The 19,727-nt window shown below is 47.1% G+C and overlaps 1 protein-coding gene across 1 annotated transcript in view; it reads right to left on the reverse strand.

Annotated features, from left to right (window-relative positions):
- The window catches only part of PTPN18 (protein tyrosine phosphatase non-receptor type 18), a 266,237-nt gene that overhangs the window by 149,133 nt on the left and 97,377 nt on the right, over positions 1-19,727 (reverse strand). The window contains exon 2 of the mRNA XM_069209534.1: positions 4,115-4,223. Within this exon, the coding sequence (XP_069065635.1) occupies positions 4,115-4,223 (109 nt within the window). The remainder of the gene's footprint in view (positions 1-4,114; positions 4,224-19,727) is intronic.

The following is a 19,727-nucleotide window of genomic DNA, read 5'->3' on the forward strand; positions in this document are numbered from 1 at the left end:
TCAAAAGTGGACACAGTGCAATTTTCACAGTTCCTGGGGGAGGTAAGTTTTTGTTAGTTTTACCAGGTAAGTAAGACACTTACAGGGTTCAGTTCTTGGTCCAAGGTAGCCCACCGTTGGGGGTTCAGAGCAACCCCAAAGTTACCACACCAGCAGCTCAGGGCCGGTCAGGTGCAGAGTTCAAAGTGGTGCCCAAAACGCATAGGCTTTAATGGAGAGAAGGGGGTGCCCCGGTTCCAGTCTGCCAGCAGGTAAGTACCCGCGTCTTCGGAGGGCAGACCAGGGGGGTTTTGTAGGGCACCGGGGGGGACACAAGCCCACACAGAAATTTCACCCTCAGCGGCGCGGGGGCGGCCGGGTGCAGTGTTAGAACAAGCGTCGGGTTCGCAATGGAAGTCAATGAGAGATCAAGGGATCTCTTCAGCGCTGCAGGCAGGCAAGGGGGGGCTTCCTCGGGGAAACCTCCACTTGGGCAAGGGAGAGGGACTCCTGGGGGTCACTTCTGCAGTGAAAGTCCGGTCCTTCAGGTCCTGGGGGCTGCGGGTGTAGGGTCTTTTCCAGGCGTCGGGACTTAGGTTTCAGAGAGTCGCGGTCAGGGGAAGCCTCGGGATTCCCTCTGCAGGCGGCGCTGTGGGGGCTCAGGGGGGACAGGTTTTGGTACTCACAGTCGTAGAGTAGTCCGGGGGTCCTCCCTGAGGTGTTGGTTCTCCACCAGCCGAGTCGGGGTCGCCGGGTGCAGTGTTGCAAGTCTCACGCTTCTTGCGGGGAGATTGCAGGGTTCTTTAAAGATGCTTCTTGAAACAAAGTTGCAGTCTTTTTGGAGCAGGTCCGCTGTCCTCGGGAGTTTCTTGTCGTCGTCGAAGCAGGGCAGTCCTCAGAGGATTCAGAGGTCGCTGGTCCCTTTGGAAGGCGTCGCTGGAGCAGAGTTCTTTGGAAGGCAGGAGACAGGCCGGTGAGTTTCTGGAGCCAAGGCAGTTGTCGTCTTCTGGTCTTCCTCCGCAGGGGTTTTCAGCTAGGCAGTCCTTCTTCTTGTTGTTGCAGGAATCTAATTTTCTAGGGTTCAGGGTAGCCCTTAAATACTAAATTTAAGGGCGTGTTTAGGTCTGGGGGGTTAGTAGCCAATGGCTACTAGCCCTGAGGGTGGGTACACCCTCTTTGTGCCTCCTCCCAAGGGGAGGGGGTCACAATCCTAACCCTATTGGGGGAATCCTCCATCTGCAAGATGGAGGATTTCTAAAAGTTAGAGTCACCTCAGCTCAGGACACCTTAGGGGCTGTCCTGACTGGCCAGTGACTCCTCCTTGTTATTCTCATTATTTTCTCCGGCCTTGCCGCCAAAAGTGGGGCCCGGGGCCGGAGGGGGCGGGCAACTCCACTAGCTGGAGTGTCCTGCGGTGCTGTGACAAAGGGGTGAGCCTTTGAGGCTCACCGCCAGGTGTTACAGCTCCTGCCTGGGGGAGGTGTTAGCATCTCCACCCAGTGCAGGCTTTGTTACTGGCCTCAGAGTGACAAAGGCACTCTCCCCATGAGGCCAGCAACATGTCTCTAGTGTGGCAGGCTGCTGGAACGAGTCAGCCTACACAGACAGTCGGTTAAGTTTCAGGGGGCACCTCTAAGGTGCCCTCTGGGGTGTATTTTGCAATAAAATGTACACTGGCATCAGTGTGCATTTATTGTGCTGAGAAGTTTGATACCAAACTTCCCAGTTTTCAGTGTAGCCATTATGGTGCTGTGGAGTTCGTGTTTGACAAACTCCCAGACCATATACTCTTATGGCTACCCTGCACTTACAATGTCTAAGGTTTTGTTTAGACACTGTAGGGGTACCAGGCTCATGCACTGGTACCCTCACCTATGGTATAGTGCACCCTGCCTTAGGGCTGTAAGGCCTGCTAGAGGGGTGTCTTACCTATACTGCATAGGCAGTGAGAGGCTGGCATGGCACCCTGAGGGGAGTGCCATGTCGACTTACTCATTTTGTTCTCACTAGCACACACAAGCTGGTAAGCAGTGTGTCGGTGCTGAGTGAGGGGTCTCTAGGGTGGCATAATACATGCTGCAGCCCTTAGAGACCTTCCCTGGCATCAGGGCCCTTGGTACTAGAAGTACCAGTTACAAGGGACTTATCTGGATGCCAGGGTCTGCCAATTGTGGATACAAACGTACAGGTTAGGGAAAGAACACTGGTGCTGGGGCCTGGTTAGCAGGCCTCAGCACACTTTCAATTGTAAACATAGCATCAGCAAAGGCAAAAAGTCAGGGGGCAACCATGCCAAGGAGGCATTTCCTTACACTTACCTCCATAGATTGCATGTGCACTTAACTACCCACATGTAGGTTGCTGAAGCACATACCTGAACAGATTGTATATGCACTTACTACCCACATGTAGGTTGCTGAAGCACATACCTGCACAGATTGTATGTATCACTTACTACCCACATGTAGATTGCTGAAGCACATACATGCACAGATTGTATGCTAAACCATGTAGGGTTAGTGGTTGGAAGGGTGTGGCCTTTGTAAGATTTGTATAGTGCTTACTAGCCACATGTAGGTTGCTGAAGCACATACCTGCACAGATTGTATGTATCACTTACCACCCACATGTAGATTGCTGAAGCACATACATGCACAGATTGTATGCTAAACCATGTAGGGTTAGTGGTTGGAAGGGTGTGGCCTTTGTAAGATTTGTATAGCGCTTACTACCCACCTGTAGGTTGCTGAAGCACTTCCCTTCACAGATTGTTTGTATCACTTACTACCCACATGTAGGTTGCTGAAGCACATACCTGCACAGATTGTATATGCACTTACTACCCACATGTAGGTTGCTGAAGCACTTACCCGCACAGATTATACGCTACACCATGTAGGGTTAGTGGTTGGAAGGGTGTGGCATTTGTAAGATTTGTATAGCACTTACTACCTACATGTATGTTGCTGAAGCACTTACCTGCACAGATTGTATGTGCACTTACTACCCACATGTAGGTTGCTGAAGCACTTACCTGCACAGATTGTATGTATCACTTACTACCCACATGTAGGTTGCTGAAGCACATACCTGCACAGATTGTATGCTACACCATGTAGGGTTAGTGGTTGGAAGGGTGTGGCCTTTGTAAGATTTGTACAGCACTTCCTACCCACATGTAGGTTGCTGAAGCACATCCCTGCACATATTGTATGTGCACTTACTACCCACATGTAGGTTGCTGAAGCACATACCCACACGGATAGCACGCTACACCATGTAGGGTTAGTGGTTGGAAAGGTGTGGCCTTTGTAAGATTTGTATAGCACTTACTACCCACATGTAGGTTGATGAAGCGCTTAACTGCACAAATTGTACTCTACACCATGTAGGGTTAGTAGTTGGAAGTGTGTGGCCTTTGTTTTGAACCTATGTGCAAAGTGTGTTCATGTCATGCGTGATGACCTCAGGGGACATTAGAGTTTTTCCGTTTCATGCAACACACTTCATAACTCATCTTCTGTAATATCTGTGCCCCCCCCCCTCCCACCCCAGAGCACTAATCTGTACCCTGGTGGCCATTTTGTGCAAATACTTGGAAGGATGTACTGATGGGAGCAACAAGAAGGGTGGTATTGATTTATGGACTTAACGGGGGTGTTTTTTACTCTGATTATTTGTATCCTCACCCCTTGTCCTTCTCATTAATTTATTTGCATGCAAAGGTCTAATGCAGATAAATATTGAACTTTTAAATTGGATAGCCATGTCTTTAGATGTATCATCGTAGTGGGAACCATGTTGCATTGTGTTGGGCCTTGGGCAGTGAACATCTCTTACATTTTTCTCCACTCAGGCTCCAGGAACATTCTTTTGGGGAGCAGGTCTCTGGGTTCTTGTACATAAGATTGTAAGAGGGACATTAAAGCCTGAATTCAAGTGCTCCTGTTTGTGAAGTGTGCCCTGCTTTGGACTTCTAAAAACATGCATTTAGGATAATCAAGACTCGCGTGAAAAGGTGACGAGGACAATACAAAGAAAAGAGGCCCACAAATGAGGATCGCAGGTTTTTGGAGACACCTGAGATGGTGGAGGTGGGGGTGCACGGTCTACAAGTAGGAGCACCTCGACTTACATGGCAGGATGTCCTTGTAGCGGTTCTTTTTGATATTTTCTTTGTTCCCGCCAACCTCTGTGGTGAGGTTATTCTCCTGACGGAAGGCGGCCACCTGGGTCCGGATATTCTGGAGAAGAAACAAGCAGGCGGTGAAAAGAGAGCATCGTCTATCTGTGGGTGAAGCGAACCAGCAAACGACGACGTTGCTATAGCAATCATTACATAGGGCCTGATTTAGAGTTTGGCGGATCGGTTACTCCATACGTGATATCCTGTCCGCCGTGTTAGAATTCCCATAGAATATAATGGAATCGTAATATGACAAACGGGATATCCATCAGGTTTGTGACGGAGTAACCCCATCCACCAAACTCTAAATCAGGCCCTATATTGCTTAAGTCATTACATATCACTCCACACCTCTCCACAGTCACAAACTTGCCACAACACATTTGGAGCTCCTCTCCCAATCTCACATATGATTAAAATGATGCTTCCTATGTACCTGACACCTAACCTCTTTAGCATTCCAGCCACACGCAACAAACAGAGTGGCCTCACACTCAGAAATGGTAAGTACACGCAAAATGCAACAGTGTCTCTTACACCACTTCAATTCATACCATGATTTTTTGAATAAATCTTTTTTTGAAAGGTATATTGGGAAACACAGAAGGCCTTTAGTCAATCAATTGTGTTTTGACAGTAAAAAAAGGGAATATCTCAGTATACATCATCAGTAATCCCATCATCCATCTACTAACTGCACGGACTGTGTGTGGGTATAAGCTGAAAGTGTCAAGGGTAGATCCGGTCCTAGTGCTTGGGATCACAGAGTCACAGTTATGACCTCAATACTCATTCCAGCGGCCCCAAATTTTAGCCCTTTTCTGGGGGCACCCACAACCCACTAGACCACCTTTTTGGCCAGCATGCACCAGTCCATATCTTTAATTCATTTAAAGCTTAGCCAGCTCCAAGCTTGACACTACATATGAGGAAAATACCTCTAAACCTTACGCATAACACCAAAAGCCTTCCCATGTGGGGCAACTTATAGACGCACATTGTCCACCCAGAAGTATTGTGGAGCCTCGTCGGGTGTATGAGGCCCTATGCAAGGCTACAATAGAGTACGGTGCTAGAGAAACTGCCTGGATAACAGTCAACTATTCTGTAGGATTCCCTGGAGCTTTGCATCTACTTCTGCGGAGTGGATCTGCAGCAGGATGCGTAGAGTTCTGCAACTCCGCGCTTCGACAGAGAACCAACCCTCACTGGCTCTGCACATGTGCAGTAGCCGGAACTATGAGTTCAGTGTAATTATGCCCCTACTAGCTTAATCTGTGCAAGATGGGAAATCTTAGCAGAACGATAAAGTTTTTTAGATGTAGTATGAGCCGAATATTGTGAGCAGAATATTCCTAAAGTATGCCAATCCAGGCCACACACACACACAAACTTTTGTGCCCTCCTTGCAGACAAAGGCTTCAGAACTGTGGTTTCAGAGTCTAAGGAATGTTGAGAATTTTTCATAGAAAATCAAAAAGGTAAATTAAGTCATATGTTTTGAAACATAAAATGCAATATTGTAAAGGGGTCTCCGTTGTCCCGTCTTACACCAACTGGAGCGTATGGTGGGAACCGGTCAATAATGTGCAAGACATAATGGATTTTGACATTGTCTTTTGTCCCTAGAGAGAAACCTTGACCCCTAATATCACGAGATAGAATGACTCATTATTGATAGACAATATCGTGAGTTGATAACTATTAAAAATCAGCAAACCTATAGTAAAGTCATAAGTGTTGTCTGACTGATCCAGCACCACACGGCTTCTCTGTAAGATCTTTTTACGCCTTAGACCTGGTCACAAATGGATGACCGTAAACCGGTTGCAAAGAGAGGCTGAAGCACCCGTCATCTGCGGTGAGTCTCAAAACAAGGAAGGCTCTGCAGGGTGTAAATTGTGAGAACCGTGTGATAGCATAAGGAACTCATCCTGGTCCTGAATGTCTTGAAAAGATGAGGATCTGGATAGACTGGAAGTCTCTGGTGGTTCCATCTGCCATCAAATACTAGGTGTGCTTTAATCCAAAGGTCTTCTGTTGAGTTTACTCTTCAACACAATGATGCATCCGGATTTCTCCAATATTTCTACGTAAAGCACCACATTTTCCACCTGCCCGTTTCTCCAAGGGCTGACCGCAGCCAAGGAAACACTCTGTTCAGGTCTTCACTTTTGCCATAAGCCATTCCCATCCTACCCCAGGAGTGCCTCAGCACAACAAACCACAGCCATGATTTACGAGTGAAAATATTCATTCATTCGCAGATCTCAATGGTGCAGACCTAATTATCCATTCAGTTTATTAGAAGTTCATCTAGCTGACCTTTTTGAAGTGGTACCTATCTTTGAGGACCAACATGAACCTGATAAGCGCGTAGTCTGCTAGATTTCAAAATGGAAACAAGCCTCGGTCAAGTCTTTTTTTAAACTATTTCCTTCTTCAGGCCTTGTACTTCCTCAACATCTTATATTCAAGTCAGACTTTTTTTCTGAAAATCTAATATTTTTGCTTTAATGGCTTCAGACAGCGGAGCTGCATTATCTAAATTCCATAGTCCCTAATAAGAATGCTTGCTGGATATCCTGGCAATTGGCTTCCTTTTCTGTCTGGTCCTGAGCCATACCTTACTCAGGGGTCATCCTCTAGAAAGAGTCATAAAGAGACTTCCACTGGTGCCAATCTAAATTTCTAAAGAACTGTAACCTGTTTTTTGTTTATAGTCGTCAAAGAGTCAGAAAAGAGCATTTGTCCACTGCCTTGAACAAACTTCAGCTTAGAAATTACTGAAAATACCCAGCCAAATTGGTTAATTGCCTGTGTTTCACAACAATGCACATTTCATCTTATTCTGTTCATTTTATGAAATTCCATAACTGCAAATTTTAAAGCCACTATTACAAAAATTCAATTTTAAGCAGTGCAGACTTGCGTTGTTTTTTTGTTTGTTTTTTGCAACAATTGCATTCCCATGAAGTTTGTTTTGTTTGCGGTTTCCAAATTCTGTGGAGGGTTATTTTGATATGCAAACAGTTGAGTGGGTTAGCTGCTTTGAGTAAAATGTATATATATATATATAGCATTTTCATTGCTGCATATTTATTGTTTTTTTAAATGTATAATTATTATTATATATATATATATATATATATATATATATAGTGGAAATTTTATAATGGGAACTTTTATGGCTTTTCAATATGGAAAGAAGAATAAGGTATTTTCTGATTCTGGTTCTGACTGAAAATATTCAGAATCATGGATTTTCAATTCAGTTTTTTTTATATTATAAAGTAAGAGATTATTACGATTCCTATCTATAACATCACTTTATACTCTCTTATTTCAAGTGAATTTCTATGTTTTTTTTAATGTTAAGTAAGATGTCCATCACTATGCACAGAGTGGGGTCCAACACTTGTGGGCACCCGACTGACAGTGCATGACCTTTGGCCATGTGCAGCATGCGGTTTGTCGCACGGCCTGCCTCTAACCCCCGCGAGCACCCTACAGCTCGCAGTGGGCGGCTTTCAGCCATGTGAGGCAAAGGGTTGGGTGCAAGTCCTGGCCCTGCACTCAGCCCCTATGGGCGCGCACTGATGACTAAGTGATGTAGCAATATAAAGCATGTCATTTTATGTAATGCAGACCTACTCACTTTGTCAAAGGGTCAGAACACCAAAGCATAAAACCTGGGCATATTGTCTTTATCAAGAGGTTAGCACATCAACATATATAAAGAATACATATTGGCTTTGTCAAAAAGTCACCAATAATTATAAATAAACATAATTGTAGAAACCTACACATTGCAATGTTTAATGAAAGTGATTGCCATAAAAGGAGACTTACTGTGTTTTTTCAATGTAGATGGGGGGGCTGCTGCACTCCCTGCAGCCCACCATATTATAAAAATGGTTGCTAGTGGCCCTGCCTCTTTTAGGGGCACCACCAGGATGAAAATGTATACATTTGAAAAGCCCTAGGGCATTATGAGGCGCTCTTTGCCAGAGCAGTGTATAATAAATGAGTTGTTCCTGTTGGTCATTTATTAGTCTTTTTTTTTTATCCTTTCTGTTTACATTTTTTGGGTGCCGGTGCCCACCCTTGGCACGCCCAACATTGCCAATAGTTGGGGGACTGTGGGCGGGAAAGCCCCAGGTTTCCTGCAGCCACCGTCGGCTCTCCAGCCACCACCATGGCAGGAGCAGGCCAGTTGCCATTTTTTAAACACTTTTTTAAGTTGGTAGTCAGTGCCCCGGTGCCCACCTTGGACACACCCAACATGTAAATCGTTGGCAGCCATGGGTGGACCTTGAAGGCCCCAGTAGGCTCCCCAGCTAGCACCTATTATGGTTCTGGGGGGAGCTTGCTCCTTTTATGTTAATCCCGCCCAGCCAGGAGCAGCATTTTTCTCGGTTCCTACACTTACTGGAGCAAAGTTGTATTCCTTGCCCGGGAGAGTGCAGGCAGGAAATCAAATTTCTGTTCCCTGACGCACTCTCACATGCAGGGAACATGTGTCCAGGGGGATGAGGTCCCCAGGACAGTGCATCGACATAGGTTCCTGGCGGATCTACAACAAAATGCATGCTTTGTGGACCAAGGTCTAGCTTTCTGACAAATTTGGTGTAATTCCCTAGTCTTTAACTACACCAGGTGCAGACGAGGACAGTGTGCCATATTACAATAACTACACTTTCCCCAGGGCAGCGACAAACACGCGCCTGCACTCTGGTCAGCTCATTAGTGAATGGCGGACCGGCTGTTTTCTGGCTTTCAGTGTCGGGAGCATTGAGTGAATGTACCAGGCTGCAAGGGGATGGCTGCTCTCCTTCTAAGGGGCACCCCTGGGGAAGCACTAACTGTGTGCCACCTCTGTGTGATGCAAAGCCAGTGTGCCTCCTGACAGCTCCTTTGCCTCTGCGTCTGTAATATGGCGTGGTCGCTGAGGTGAAGTCTTCCTGATTTGTACGACGCCACGCTCTCATGCAAATGAGTCAACACCCCCTGCACGATCTCTATTTTAGAAAGGGCTGCAGAACAGTGGCGCAGGGAACCCCCGCTTTAGCAGCTTACTTGGGGGTGGCCACTGCTCGCGGTGGCACAGTAACCAGTATCCCATGAAAGCCGATTCGTTTTATATTTGTCATATTCCATCTACAGACAACTTGCCATAAAGCATTCCAAGGACAGATCTTGGCAGGTCTAATAGGTAGGAACCAATTGCTGTTAAGTCAGCCCCTGGAAAGGAGAAGGAAATGATGAATGTAGTAAATATAGCAGATAGAGCAGCAAATGGAGTAAGTGGGATGAAGGACAATGTGAGAAAAATAGGAGAAAATTAAAAAATGATGGTAGATAGAACTGGAAAACAAGAGGAAAAGGAAGGAAGATTGCAAACAACAAAGAAGAGTGCAAGGACAGGGCCGGGAGGACGAAAGTTTGGATGGAGAGGTGAAAAAAAATCAATTAGAGAAAGGATGAAAGGGTGTAAGGACAAATGGATGGAAGTGTGTAAAGATGGATCGATGTGTGAAGGAAATGGTCACTGGATGGATAAAATGATAAAAGGGCAGTGGTGGCTCCTCCGTATGGGCGGGGGAGTGTCGCCCCTGCGCCAGCAGCGGCAGCTGCTAAACCTTTTAAAGAAAACGACAATAACCTATGTTTATTATCGTTTTCTTTAAAAGGGGTGGGGCCACGGGGTGACGTGCACTGAGGTGGGAGTGCTGAGCACTCCCCCTCAATACGCATGTGTGTTTGGCCGGCTGTCTCGTGCCCTGGCTCGACGCTCCCAGCCAATCCTTACTCTGATTTGGGCTGGGAGCCTGTGCAGCCAGAAGGGAAGAGGAGCAGAGCGGCGCGGGACTGCGCCGAAAAAGGTAAGTGTTTTTTTTTCTTCTTAATTTAATTTAATATTAGGTGCCCACCCCTGCCCCCCCTCTCCCACGCCTCCTCCCCGCCCCTTCCACGACCCGCTACTGTGAAAGGGTGTATGGATAGTTGGATGGAAAAGTGAAAGGGTCCGTTTATTAGTGAAAGGATAGAGTAAATCAGTGAACTGATGGATGAATGGAATATCAATGGATTGTTGGAATGACGAAAGGCTGGCGTGGAGGATCACACAATGGATGAATGGACGGGCCGACCAATGAACGGCTAGAAAGGAAGGTGTGCAGATGGAGAACAGTTTTAGAAGGCGTCAGGCTTACCTGCTTCACACACTCATCAGAGATTTGTTTCATAGTGGGGGGGGTAGTTTAACTTTCTGCCTACTCCCTTGCTGCAGAAGCAGCTGTGGCACCTTCTGCCATCCCACAGTGCTCCGGGGCACCAGAAGGGGCCACAAGCTACTGCTGCTCTCCTGGGGCACTTACGTAAAATGACCTCCTGTTCTAGTAAAAGTACCCGGAGGGGCGCAGGAATGTTTTTAGGCGCTTTCTCCTATTAAACATACCGGGTTGCATTTGTAATTAATCTGTTTTCTTTTTTTTTTAATTTTATTTATTGCCCTTTTCAAAGTAACAAAAATGATGTTCTGTACAGGGCCTTCCATGGTTTAATGAGGGCCCCTAATGCCCGTCTCAGGAGCAGCGGATACAGGTCACCACAACTCCATCCAGGCACCGCGGGGTCAAAGGTCACATGGTGCCCTACTACACAAGTCGGCCAAGAGAACTCATGATAAGGATGTTTTCTACATCGTCACCTTCAGTCAAAAATTAAAAACATATTTTCAAAGGAAAAAAAATGAAGACAATGCGCGTGAGATCAGGAAGGGCTGAGAGGCAAAAACCTCTGCAACCTGCCTTCAGGGCCAGTTAGGAAAGTAATGAGTCTATTTATTGAGATGTATCCTCCAAGTGTGGCCGGGGGGCTCTGGAGAAGGACAGGGAGGGGCAGCAGTGACAGAGGGAGGGCAGAAGTGCAGGGCAGGCAGAGCATGGGCAGATGGTGGGGATGGGGCAGAAGCATGGTGGCAAGGCTGGAGCCCATGCAGTCCTTCAGGATAGGTGGCGAGGGTGCGCAGAACGCATGGGCTTTGTAGGGGGACGGGGCCTGTAAAGGGCCAGCCTGAAATACGTAATATGAAATGTGTTTCACGCTGGTGTGTATTTTAGGGCCCTTGCAGCATGCCCATTCATTTTGTTTTGTGGTCTGCCTGAAAACAACGGGTTTTAATGATGAAATTAATTGCAACATCCTCCCCTCCCAAGCACATTGCCAGCAATGCTTGTGTACACAATTACTACCACACATGCGAAGGTGGTGTATATTTTGGTTTATAAATCTTGTTACAAGGAGAGGTTTAAACGGCCATCGCTGGGACTCGAACCGGCGACCAGCAGGTCACACTTGGGTCGCCGCACCAGGCGCACAGATCACGGAGTTACACACACCCTGCACAATAGCAGAAAAATCAATACAAACTATAGTTTTCGTTAAAAGCAGTTAATCTTCCTTCTGTAATCGGGAATGAATTAACCTCCGCGTGAGTGCTTGGGAAACGGGCCCAGAGTTCCAGAAAAATAACCAGGAACGCCCCTAGGCCTGCATCTGCTGCAGAGTGGGACCTGCATGTCTCTGGTTTTAGTGCGGTGGGTTAATGCGCCTGCTGTAGGGCGCTATTTGGAATCCACAGCGCTAGGGTTCCACCCCCATCGAGTTATCTCGGTAGGTTGATGCACCTGCTGTAGAGGGTGACCACCTGGCATTGAGACAAATTCTGGACAGGACTGTAAAAAATTCAGGACAAAGGGTCAAAATTCAGGACAAAAATTCAGGACAAAGGGTCAAAATTCAGGACAAAAATTCAAGAACAAACGTCAGTTTTACAGAGACACGCAAGAGAGGCCATGCCTCACTATGTTGTCAGTGCATTTATGTACTCTTTAACATAGCACTATTTATTCACTGTGGAACTTTTGTGATTGCCTCCTGGTGTGCTACATTCAGGTGTCACATTACGTCCTTGTTCAGTAGTAAATTAATGCCCTTCACGGCAAGGCCATCACCCCTACCCAAATCTACCCGATCTTTCCTGAGGAGAAAGTAACAGCAAAATTTTGATTACGTTTCTGAACATTTCAAAACCCCTTGGGAAACATTAAGGTAATTAACCTTATGCTAGTTTAAACAAATTGAACAAATACATCTGGCTTACCCCAACCGCCCATGGACTTTCAACCTATTTTTTTTAAAGAGGTTGGGCAGATGGTGTGGGTGACAGTCTCACACCTAATGACAGGATGTGATGTACCCATAACTTGTCTGTAGTCTCACTGCACTAGAGTGTATGTTTGGGACTCTACATTTATCTCAGAAATGGGAGCCCGGACTACCAATCAAAGATAATAAAAGAGTAGGATGAAATTGAGATCAAATGGGAGATCCACGGCAAGTAATTCAAAGGGTTGTTGCTAACAACTTGATAAATAAAGAAGAGAAGAACAAGGTGGGACAATTCCTAAAATCAGACAAGATGGGTCCACCAAGACTATTTGAAGGTATTGGGTACCTGGGGAGTTGTCTGCACATAGGAGCGAAACAGAAGGGGCACTGTCAAGTGGTTGAACAATCAACACCCATCCACCTTGGCAAACTCTTCTGGTGCAATGGTCCGCTGTTAGTGCTTGTGAAGGGTGAGCAGGGGCCAGACCCCTTGCAAGGTTATGCAAGGCAATTGCCCGCTTAGTCCATGTCTTTATATGGTTTTGAAATAGAGCAAAAGCCAAACTAGAGATCGAAGTTATCCTTAAGTGTCAAGTACACATAGAATGTTCAAAATATTTGGGATGTAAATTGCACAAACAAAATTTACAAATTTTAAAATGTAATTAGTGTTTCTTTAACATATGACACTGTTTTCGACTTCATACACAATTAGATCTCAGATTGAACTGGGAACCAGTTACCTTTTGATACCTAGTGATTAATATCTACCATTCTTACACTGATTTCCAGGGTGAAAATCTCGGCAGAGCGAATGGTCCCTCCAAGCCCAGTTTGCTTTTTGGTCTTCTCTTCTGCTTTCTGTAGAGGCCATGTGGCACTAGCGAAGATGGTGTGCTACCCCAATGATAGTATTATTTTGCAAACCTTCCCCTGCTCGTCCTCCATTCCTTCTTCAGACAGGCCACACGTCTGATTTGGTCGCTGCGGCGCCATCAGGAGCTCTTTCCACTCTAAAGCTAACTGTGAGTGCGGGTGGATTACATCTTCTGGACTTAGAATGCTTTTATTCAGCTGCAGATGTCCAATGGGTGGCTCGCTGGCTTTCTGCCCACCTCCCTACATGAGATGGGGTTTATCAGTAAAGACTTTTAAGGAAGGCTTAATGCACTGCTCATCGTTTCCTACTGACCATTCTACGGATCACCATCCGGGGTTATCATGCACAGCTTTCTCTTACCTTGCTGGAACCTGTAAACTCACTGACAGGAAGAAACCCTGTGCCCCTGCACTACCTTTGCTAAGCCTTCCCACTCGCACAGGACGGCTGTGCTCAGAGCAACTTCATCAGTGGCATGTTACAGGGGTCTTAAAATTGGGGACCTTGTGTCTGAACAGTGAGCTACTAAATTTCCAAACCCTTCTGACAGACTCCCATCTTCACCCCGGTCAACTCCTTACTTACAACCACCTTAAACAATCATGAAATGCCCTATTTCGTGTCTGCTACCTAGCACTAACCCTACAAGAGGTGTGCCAGAAGCTCTGTACCATAGGAAATGGTGGCAAACTGATAGAATGGGTGTACAGACCTATCCTACAACTGCAACATGGAAACCACTCCAGGTCTGCTCATCCTACTACCTGGGTGACTGATGTAGCCAAACCTCTGCAAGATATGGACTAAAATACTGGACTTTCCCCACAAAGTATCCCACAGCTGTCACTTTAAGTAAATTCATAGTGCTTCCTTGTGAATGCATTCTGCCCGTTGCTTGCCATTGGCCTTGTGGTTTGTAACTCACAATTTGTTGCTTTCAATTTCCTGGCTTTATTTGTTTTAGGCTATGCAGCTTGAATTCGTCCCTTCCCTTCCCAAAACCTTATTTACAGTATCCTGCCGAGTGCTCCCTTTCTGTAAACAGGCCTGTAAATCTTGTTCTTATCTTATCATATTTGCTGTGCATTCAAAGAACAAAGTCAAATGTCAGGCTCTGTCTTTGGTGGGAACTTAGTGTTTACTTTCCTTTCACTGACTTCAAAGTGTGAGGATTTATGCAACAATCTTGCTGGATACTGGGGTTAGGAAAGAGTTTTTTCTATCACATGACAACATTTAAATAGACTTCAGAATATATCAGAATTGCACCCTACTCTGTATCACTCCACTTTACGCCACTCCATGCCACTGTTCTCTTCTCCATTCGGAACCACTCCACATTATGCCACTGCTCTCTATGCTACTTCACACTATGCCTCTCTACTCTACTCTGTACTACTCTACTCTAAACCACCGCACGTTGCGCCACTCTACACCACTGCCCTCTGCTCGTCTGCACACCATACCACTCCAGTCTAGGCAACACCAATCTAATCAGCACAACTCCACTCTCTGCCACTCTGCAACGCTGCACTGTACGCCACTGCACTCTAAGCTAATACACTCTATGCTAATGCACTTTACTCTGTAACACTCAACTCTATGCCCCTGCACTCTACATCAATACACTGTACATCATTCTAATCTACTCTGCACCTCTGCGCCACGGCACTCTACACTACTTTACTCTATGCCATCACACTCTATGCCACTTTATGCAACTCCACTCTAACCTGCACTTCTCCACTCTAAGCCACCTCACTCTACTGTGAAATAATCTACTTTATGCCACTGCACTCTGTGCCACTGCATTCTATGCCACTGCACTCTACCCTGCACCTCTCCACTCTATGCAACAGCACTCTACTCTGAAACAATCTATTCTACGCCACTGTACTCTATACCACTCTGACCACTGCACTCAGTTCAAAGCACTCTACACCACTGCAAGCTGACACTCTGCAACACTGCTCTGGCCGCCACTATACTCTACACCACTCTGCCCTGTACTACTGCATTTTGCACCAATATACTCTATTCCACTGCATTCTATGCCACTCTACTCTGCCCAATTCCACTCTATGCAACTACATGCTACACCAGTGCACTCTAAACAACTGCACTGCCCTTTACTCTGCACCACTGTACTCTATGCCACTGTTCTCTGTACCACTCTACACCACTGCACTGACACTCTACTCTGCAACTCTGCACTCTACACCCCTCTACTTTATGCCACTGCACTCTAGGCACTATACTTTACTCTACACCACTCTACAATACTCCACTCTGCACCACTCTACACCACTACACTCTATGCCACATGAGTCTACTCTGCACTCTATGACACTGCACCACTCTGCATTACTGCACTCTCTGCTACTCTATTGTATGCCACTCTACTCTACTGCACTCTATGTAACTCTACCCCATGCCACTCTATGCCACTGCACTTTGCGCCAATGCACTCTAAACAACTGCACTGTACGCCACTGCCCTCTACTCTGTACCACTATACTGTACGCCACTGCTCTGTGCCACTCTACTCCACTCTACATCACTGCACTGACACTCTACTCTGCAGTGTTGCACTCTCCACCACCGTACTATACACCAATGTACTATGTACTACTGCATTCTATGCCACTGCACTCTATGCCACTCTACTCTGCATCACTCCACTCTACATCACTTTGTCCTACTCTGCACCACTCTTCACTACACCACTGCACTCCCTGCAATGTGAGTCTACTCTGCAATCTATGCCACTGCACCACTATACACTACTGCTCTCTCTGCTACTCTATTGTATGCCACTCTACTCCACTCTACTCTATCCCATGCCACTCCATGCACTGTACCCCACTGCACTGTACTTTGCACCACTGGGCTCTACGCCACTGCTCCTATGCTACTCTACTCCTCACCACTATGCCACTAACTTTAAGCCATGCTGAACAGCAGCTACTCTGGTGTATAACATGGCTAAGGGCTAAAACACATTAGCAAAGCCAATAACTCTTCCGTAGATGAGACCTATTGGCTTTGCCAATGTTTGTTAGTACTATGAGGTACCGAGGTACCTGAAAGAACTGTGAAAAATACAATTACATCATAATAAAGGCTGCTACAAAATGCGCAAATACATTTCGGTTAAATTAAAAAAAAGTGTTTCTCAAATACAGATTTGAATAATATACAGTTTATACCTAGTGATAAAAAAATGTATAACACTTCATTAAAACCACACACTCCACAGCTCACCTTGGAACACCATTACAATACCTCTCTGAAAGAAATATCTTTGCCACCAGAAAACTTCAAGTGACTCCTTTTAGTAAAGTCAATGAAGGTTTTCAAGCCCCTTTGTATTTGCAGATTTACCAGTTGCCCACATTTGCATGTCTTTAGGGAAGGAGACCCCCTGGCAAGAAGGCCTTTTCTTATCTGTCTGCCCCTCCCTCCCTCAGAGCACAGGAGACCCCCTGCCTTTCAGTCCAGCTGGGGAAACTCCTCCGCCCGTAATTTCGCCCTGCCTCCGGTGCCCTTTAGGTGAAAGCTAAAATTACGGACAAATGCCGTCCGTTAAAGCTTTCATCATGGACAGCGGACAGCAGGGCGAAATTACGGACAGTCCGTGAAATTTACGGACAGGTGGTCACCCTATTTATGGGAAAGTACTAGGGTGCCAACCCCATCGAGTTATCTCGGTAGGTTGATGCGCCTGCTGTAGAGATGTATGTGAAAGTACTAGGGTTCCACCCCCATCGAGTTATCTCGGTAGGTTGATGCGCCTGCTGTAGAGATGTATGTGAAAGTACTAGGGTTCCACCCCCATCGAGTTATCTCGGTAGGTTGATGCGCCTGCTGTAGAGATGTATGTGAAAGTACTAGGGTGCCAACCTCATCGAATTATCTCGGTAGGTTGATGCGCCTGCTGTAGAGATGTATGTGAAAGTACTAGGGTTCCACCCCCATCGAGTTATCTCGGTAGGTTGATGCGCCTGCTGTAGAGATGTATGTGAAAGTACTAGGGTTCCACCCCCATCGAGTTATCTCGGTAGGTTGATGCGCCTGCTGCAGAGATGTATGTGAAAGTACTAGGGTTCCACCCCCATCGAGTTATCTCGGTAGGTTGATGCGCCTGCTGCAGAGATGTATGTGAAAGTACTAGGGTTCCAACCCCATCGAGTTATCTCGGTAGGTTGATGCGCCTGCTGCAGAGATGTATGTGAAAGTACTAGGGTTCCAACCCCATCGAGTTATCTCGGTAGGTTGATGCGCCTGCTGCAGAGATATTCTGTGTGTCAAAGTTTGGAACCCCAACTGGGTTGACTCGGCCATTCATTTTCACAGGTTGATACCATGAGTACCGATTATTTTGGGTAATGACGCCCCCATTAATGAGAAAACCACATTTGTCATCACTGCAGACGTTTTTTTAAATATATGGAGCATACAAAATATTAACAATGTGTTTGTTAGTCTGTTGTACCAAAAGCTTCGTGTCTCTGTACTCGGGGGTCTGGGTCAGAGCAGAGAAGGCCAGTAGATCATTTCACACTTTTCACGGGTCCTACGTTCGCCCAGCTTGGCAGACAGGGAGCCAATGACAAAAGGCCCGACTTAGAGTTTTTGAGGACAAGGTACTCGGTCGCAAACCCTCGGCCCACCCTCCCCATTTAGAGAGGGGCAAACCTTAGACTTTGGCTCTGTTGATAGGACACGTCTCCCAATGGCTCCATGGAGGAAGGGCATTAAACCGCCGGGCCTCTTTAGGGTGGATGATGTAATGTATTTGTTCCTATCACCGGAGGAGGACCAAGAAAAACATGATTCGCACGACCTGGGAGACTACAGAAACAAACTCCTGCTTTCGGAGAATATTTCAGAAAAATGCTTTGGAAGTTTACCTCCGAAAAACAAAAGCTTTTGAGCCAGCGATTATCTCTAAATTTGGGGCACAGAAGTCCATCAGAGCGGCAGAAGTAATGTCCTCCTCCACCGTGACCGACAGCACTCCCTCTGCCAAACGGTAAATCAGGCTCGGCTCAAGGTCATCTGCCCAGGATCACACAATGCAGCGAAACATGCTTCACAAGCCCCGTTCCCTGCTCAACCACTAGCCCGCATCGTTCACTGCGCAGGTGTCTCCAGGAGGCCGGTGCTGCAGGCATGCACACACATATCCATTCATTGGTCCAGGGAAACGCACACGTGCTACTATAATATAATTCAATTGTACTTAGCAACCTGTGTGAGGCAAGGTGGCGTGTCTGCGCCTAATGCATTAGCCCACCAAGCCATTGATTGGTTTGATTTGTTTTAAACAATAATTGTATTGCACACGTGGCTATGATTGTTCAACTCAAGTCAGAATTGCCACAAGGCTGGAGTGCATGTGTTGTGTGGCTGGCAGGGCCCACAACACCCAGAGCTATTCTGTTACCAAACCCTGGGAACACCCAGCAGCGAAGGGAACACCCTGCCTCGGTCTCAGATAAACAAGAGAAACAAGCCCTGCCTCCGACCCGGAAGCAGTCCCGGGCTGCATCCTCTGGAATGTCTACTTCAGGTAGGCAGTGCCAGGGAAGCCCAGAGAAGGAGTTACATAGTGTGGCCTCCTCAGGGCAGGCGGAGCTTGTTTCACGCATGATGAACAGTGTGAGGCAGGAAAAGAGGAGCATGAAACCGAGCAGGCGGATGTAAAGCTGGTGAGAGGAGAGGGTCTGTGCCAGGAACAGGCAGGCAGAGGACAGGCTGGATGGGCTGGGGCAGATACCGAGGAGCAGTAACACAGAGGGTAAAACCAGAGCATGCAAGGGTTTAGGACTGAGCAGGGAATGGGCACGGGAGAGAGGCAGGACACAGAGGAGGGTAACTAGATACAGAAGCTGCAATGCCCAGTGTGCGCAGATATGCCTGCCCCTCTGCCTGTGCCACCCTGCCCATGCCACACGCCCCTCCTTGTCAAGGGAGCCCTGTGTCTTGTTACCCGTGCTTCTCTGCCTATACTTCCCCTATTCCTTCCTGATCAAAGCCATCCTATGCCTCCCAGCCTCTCTGCTCGTGCTTCTCCCTGTACCTCTGTGCCTGCTCTCCCCTGTGCCTTCCTGCCTGTGAACCAAGCACCCCACTGGCTGTGTCCTGGGCACCTCGCTGCTGAGACCTGAGGCTGCCCCCACGCCTCCTGGCCTCTTCTATTCTCCATGCAGTCACAGCACTTGTGCCCTTGCACCGCTCCGCCACCCTGGAACCTTGTACCTCTCTGCCACCCTGGAACCTTGTACCTCTCCGCCACCCTGGAACCTTGTACCCCTCCGCCACCCTGGAACCTTGCACCTCTCTGCCACCCTGGAACCTTGTACCCCTCCGCCACCCTGGAACCTTGTACCGCTCCGCCACCCTGGAACCTTGTACCTCTCTGCCACCCTGCAACCTTGTACCGCTCCGCCACCCTGGAACCTTGTACCGCTCCGCCACCCTGGAACCTTCCACGTCTCCGCC

This window comes from Pleurodeles waltl, chromosome 10 (genome assembly GCF_031143425.1).
Source record: "Pleurodeles waltl isolate 20211129_DDA chromosome 10, aPleWal1.hap1.20221129, whole genome shotgun sequence".
Classification (NCBI taxonomy): Eukaryota; Metazoa; Chordata; class Amphibia; order Caudata; family Salamandridae; genus Pleurodeles; species Pleurodeles waltl.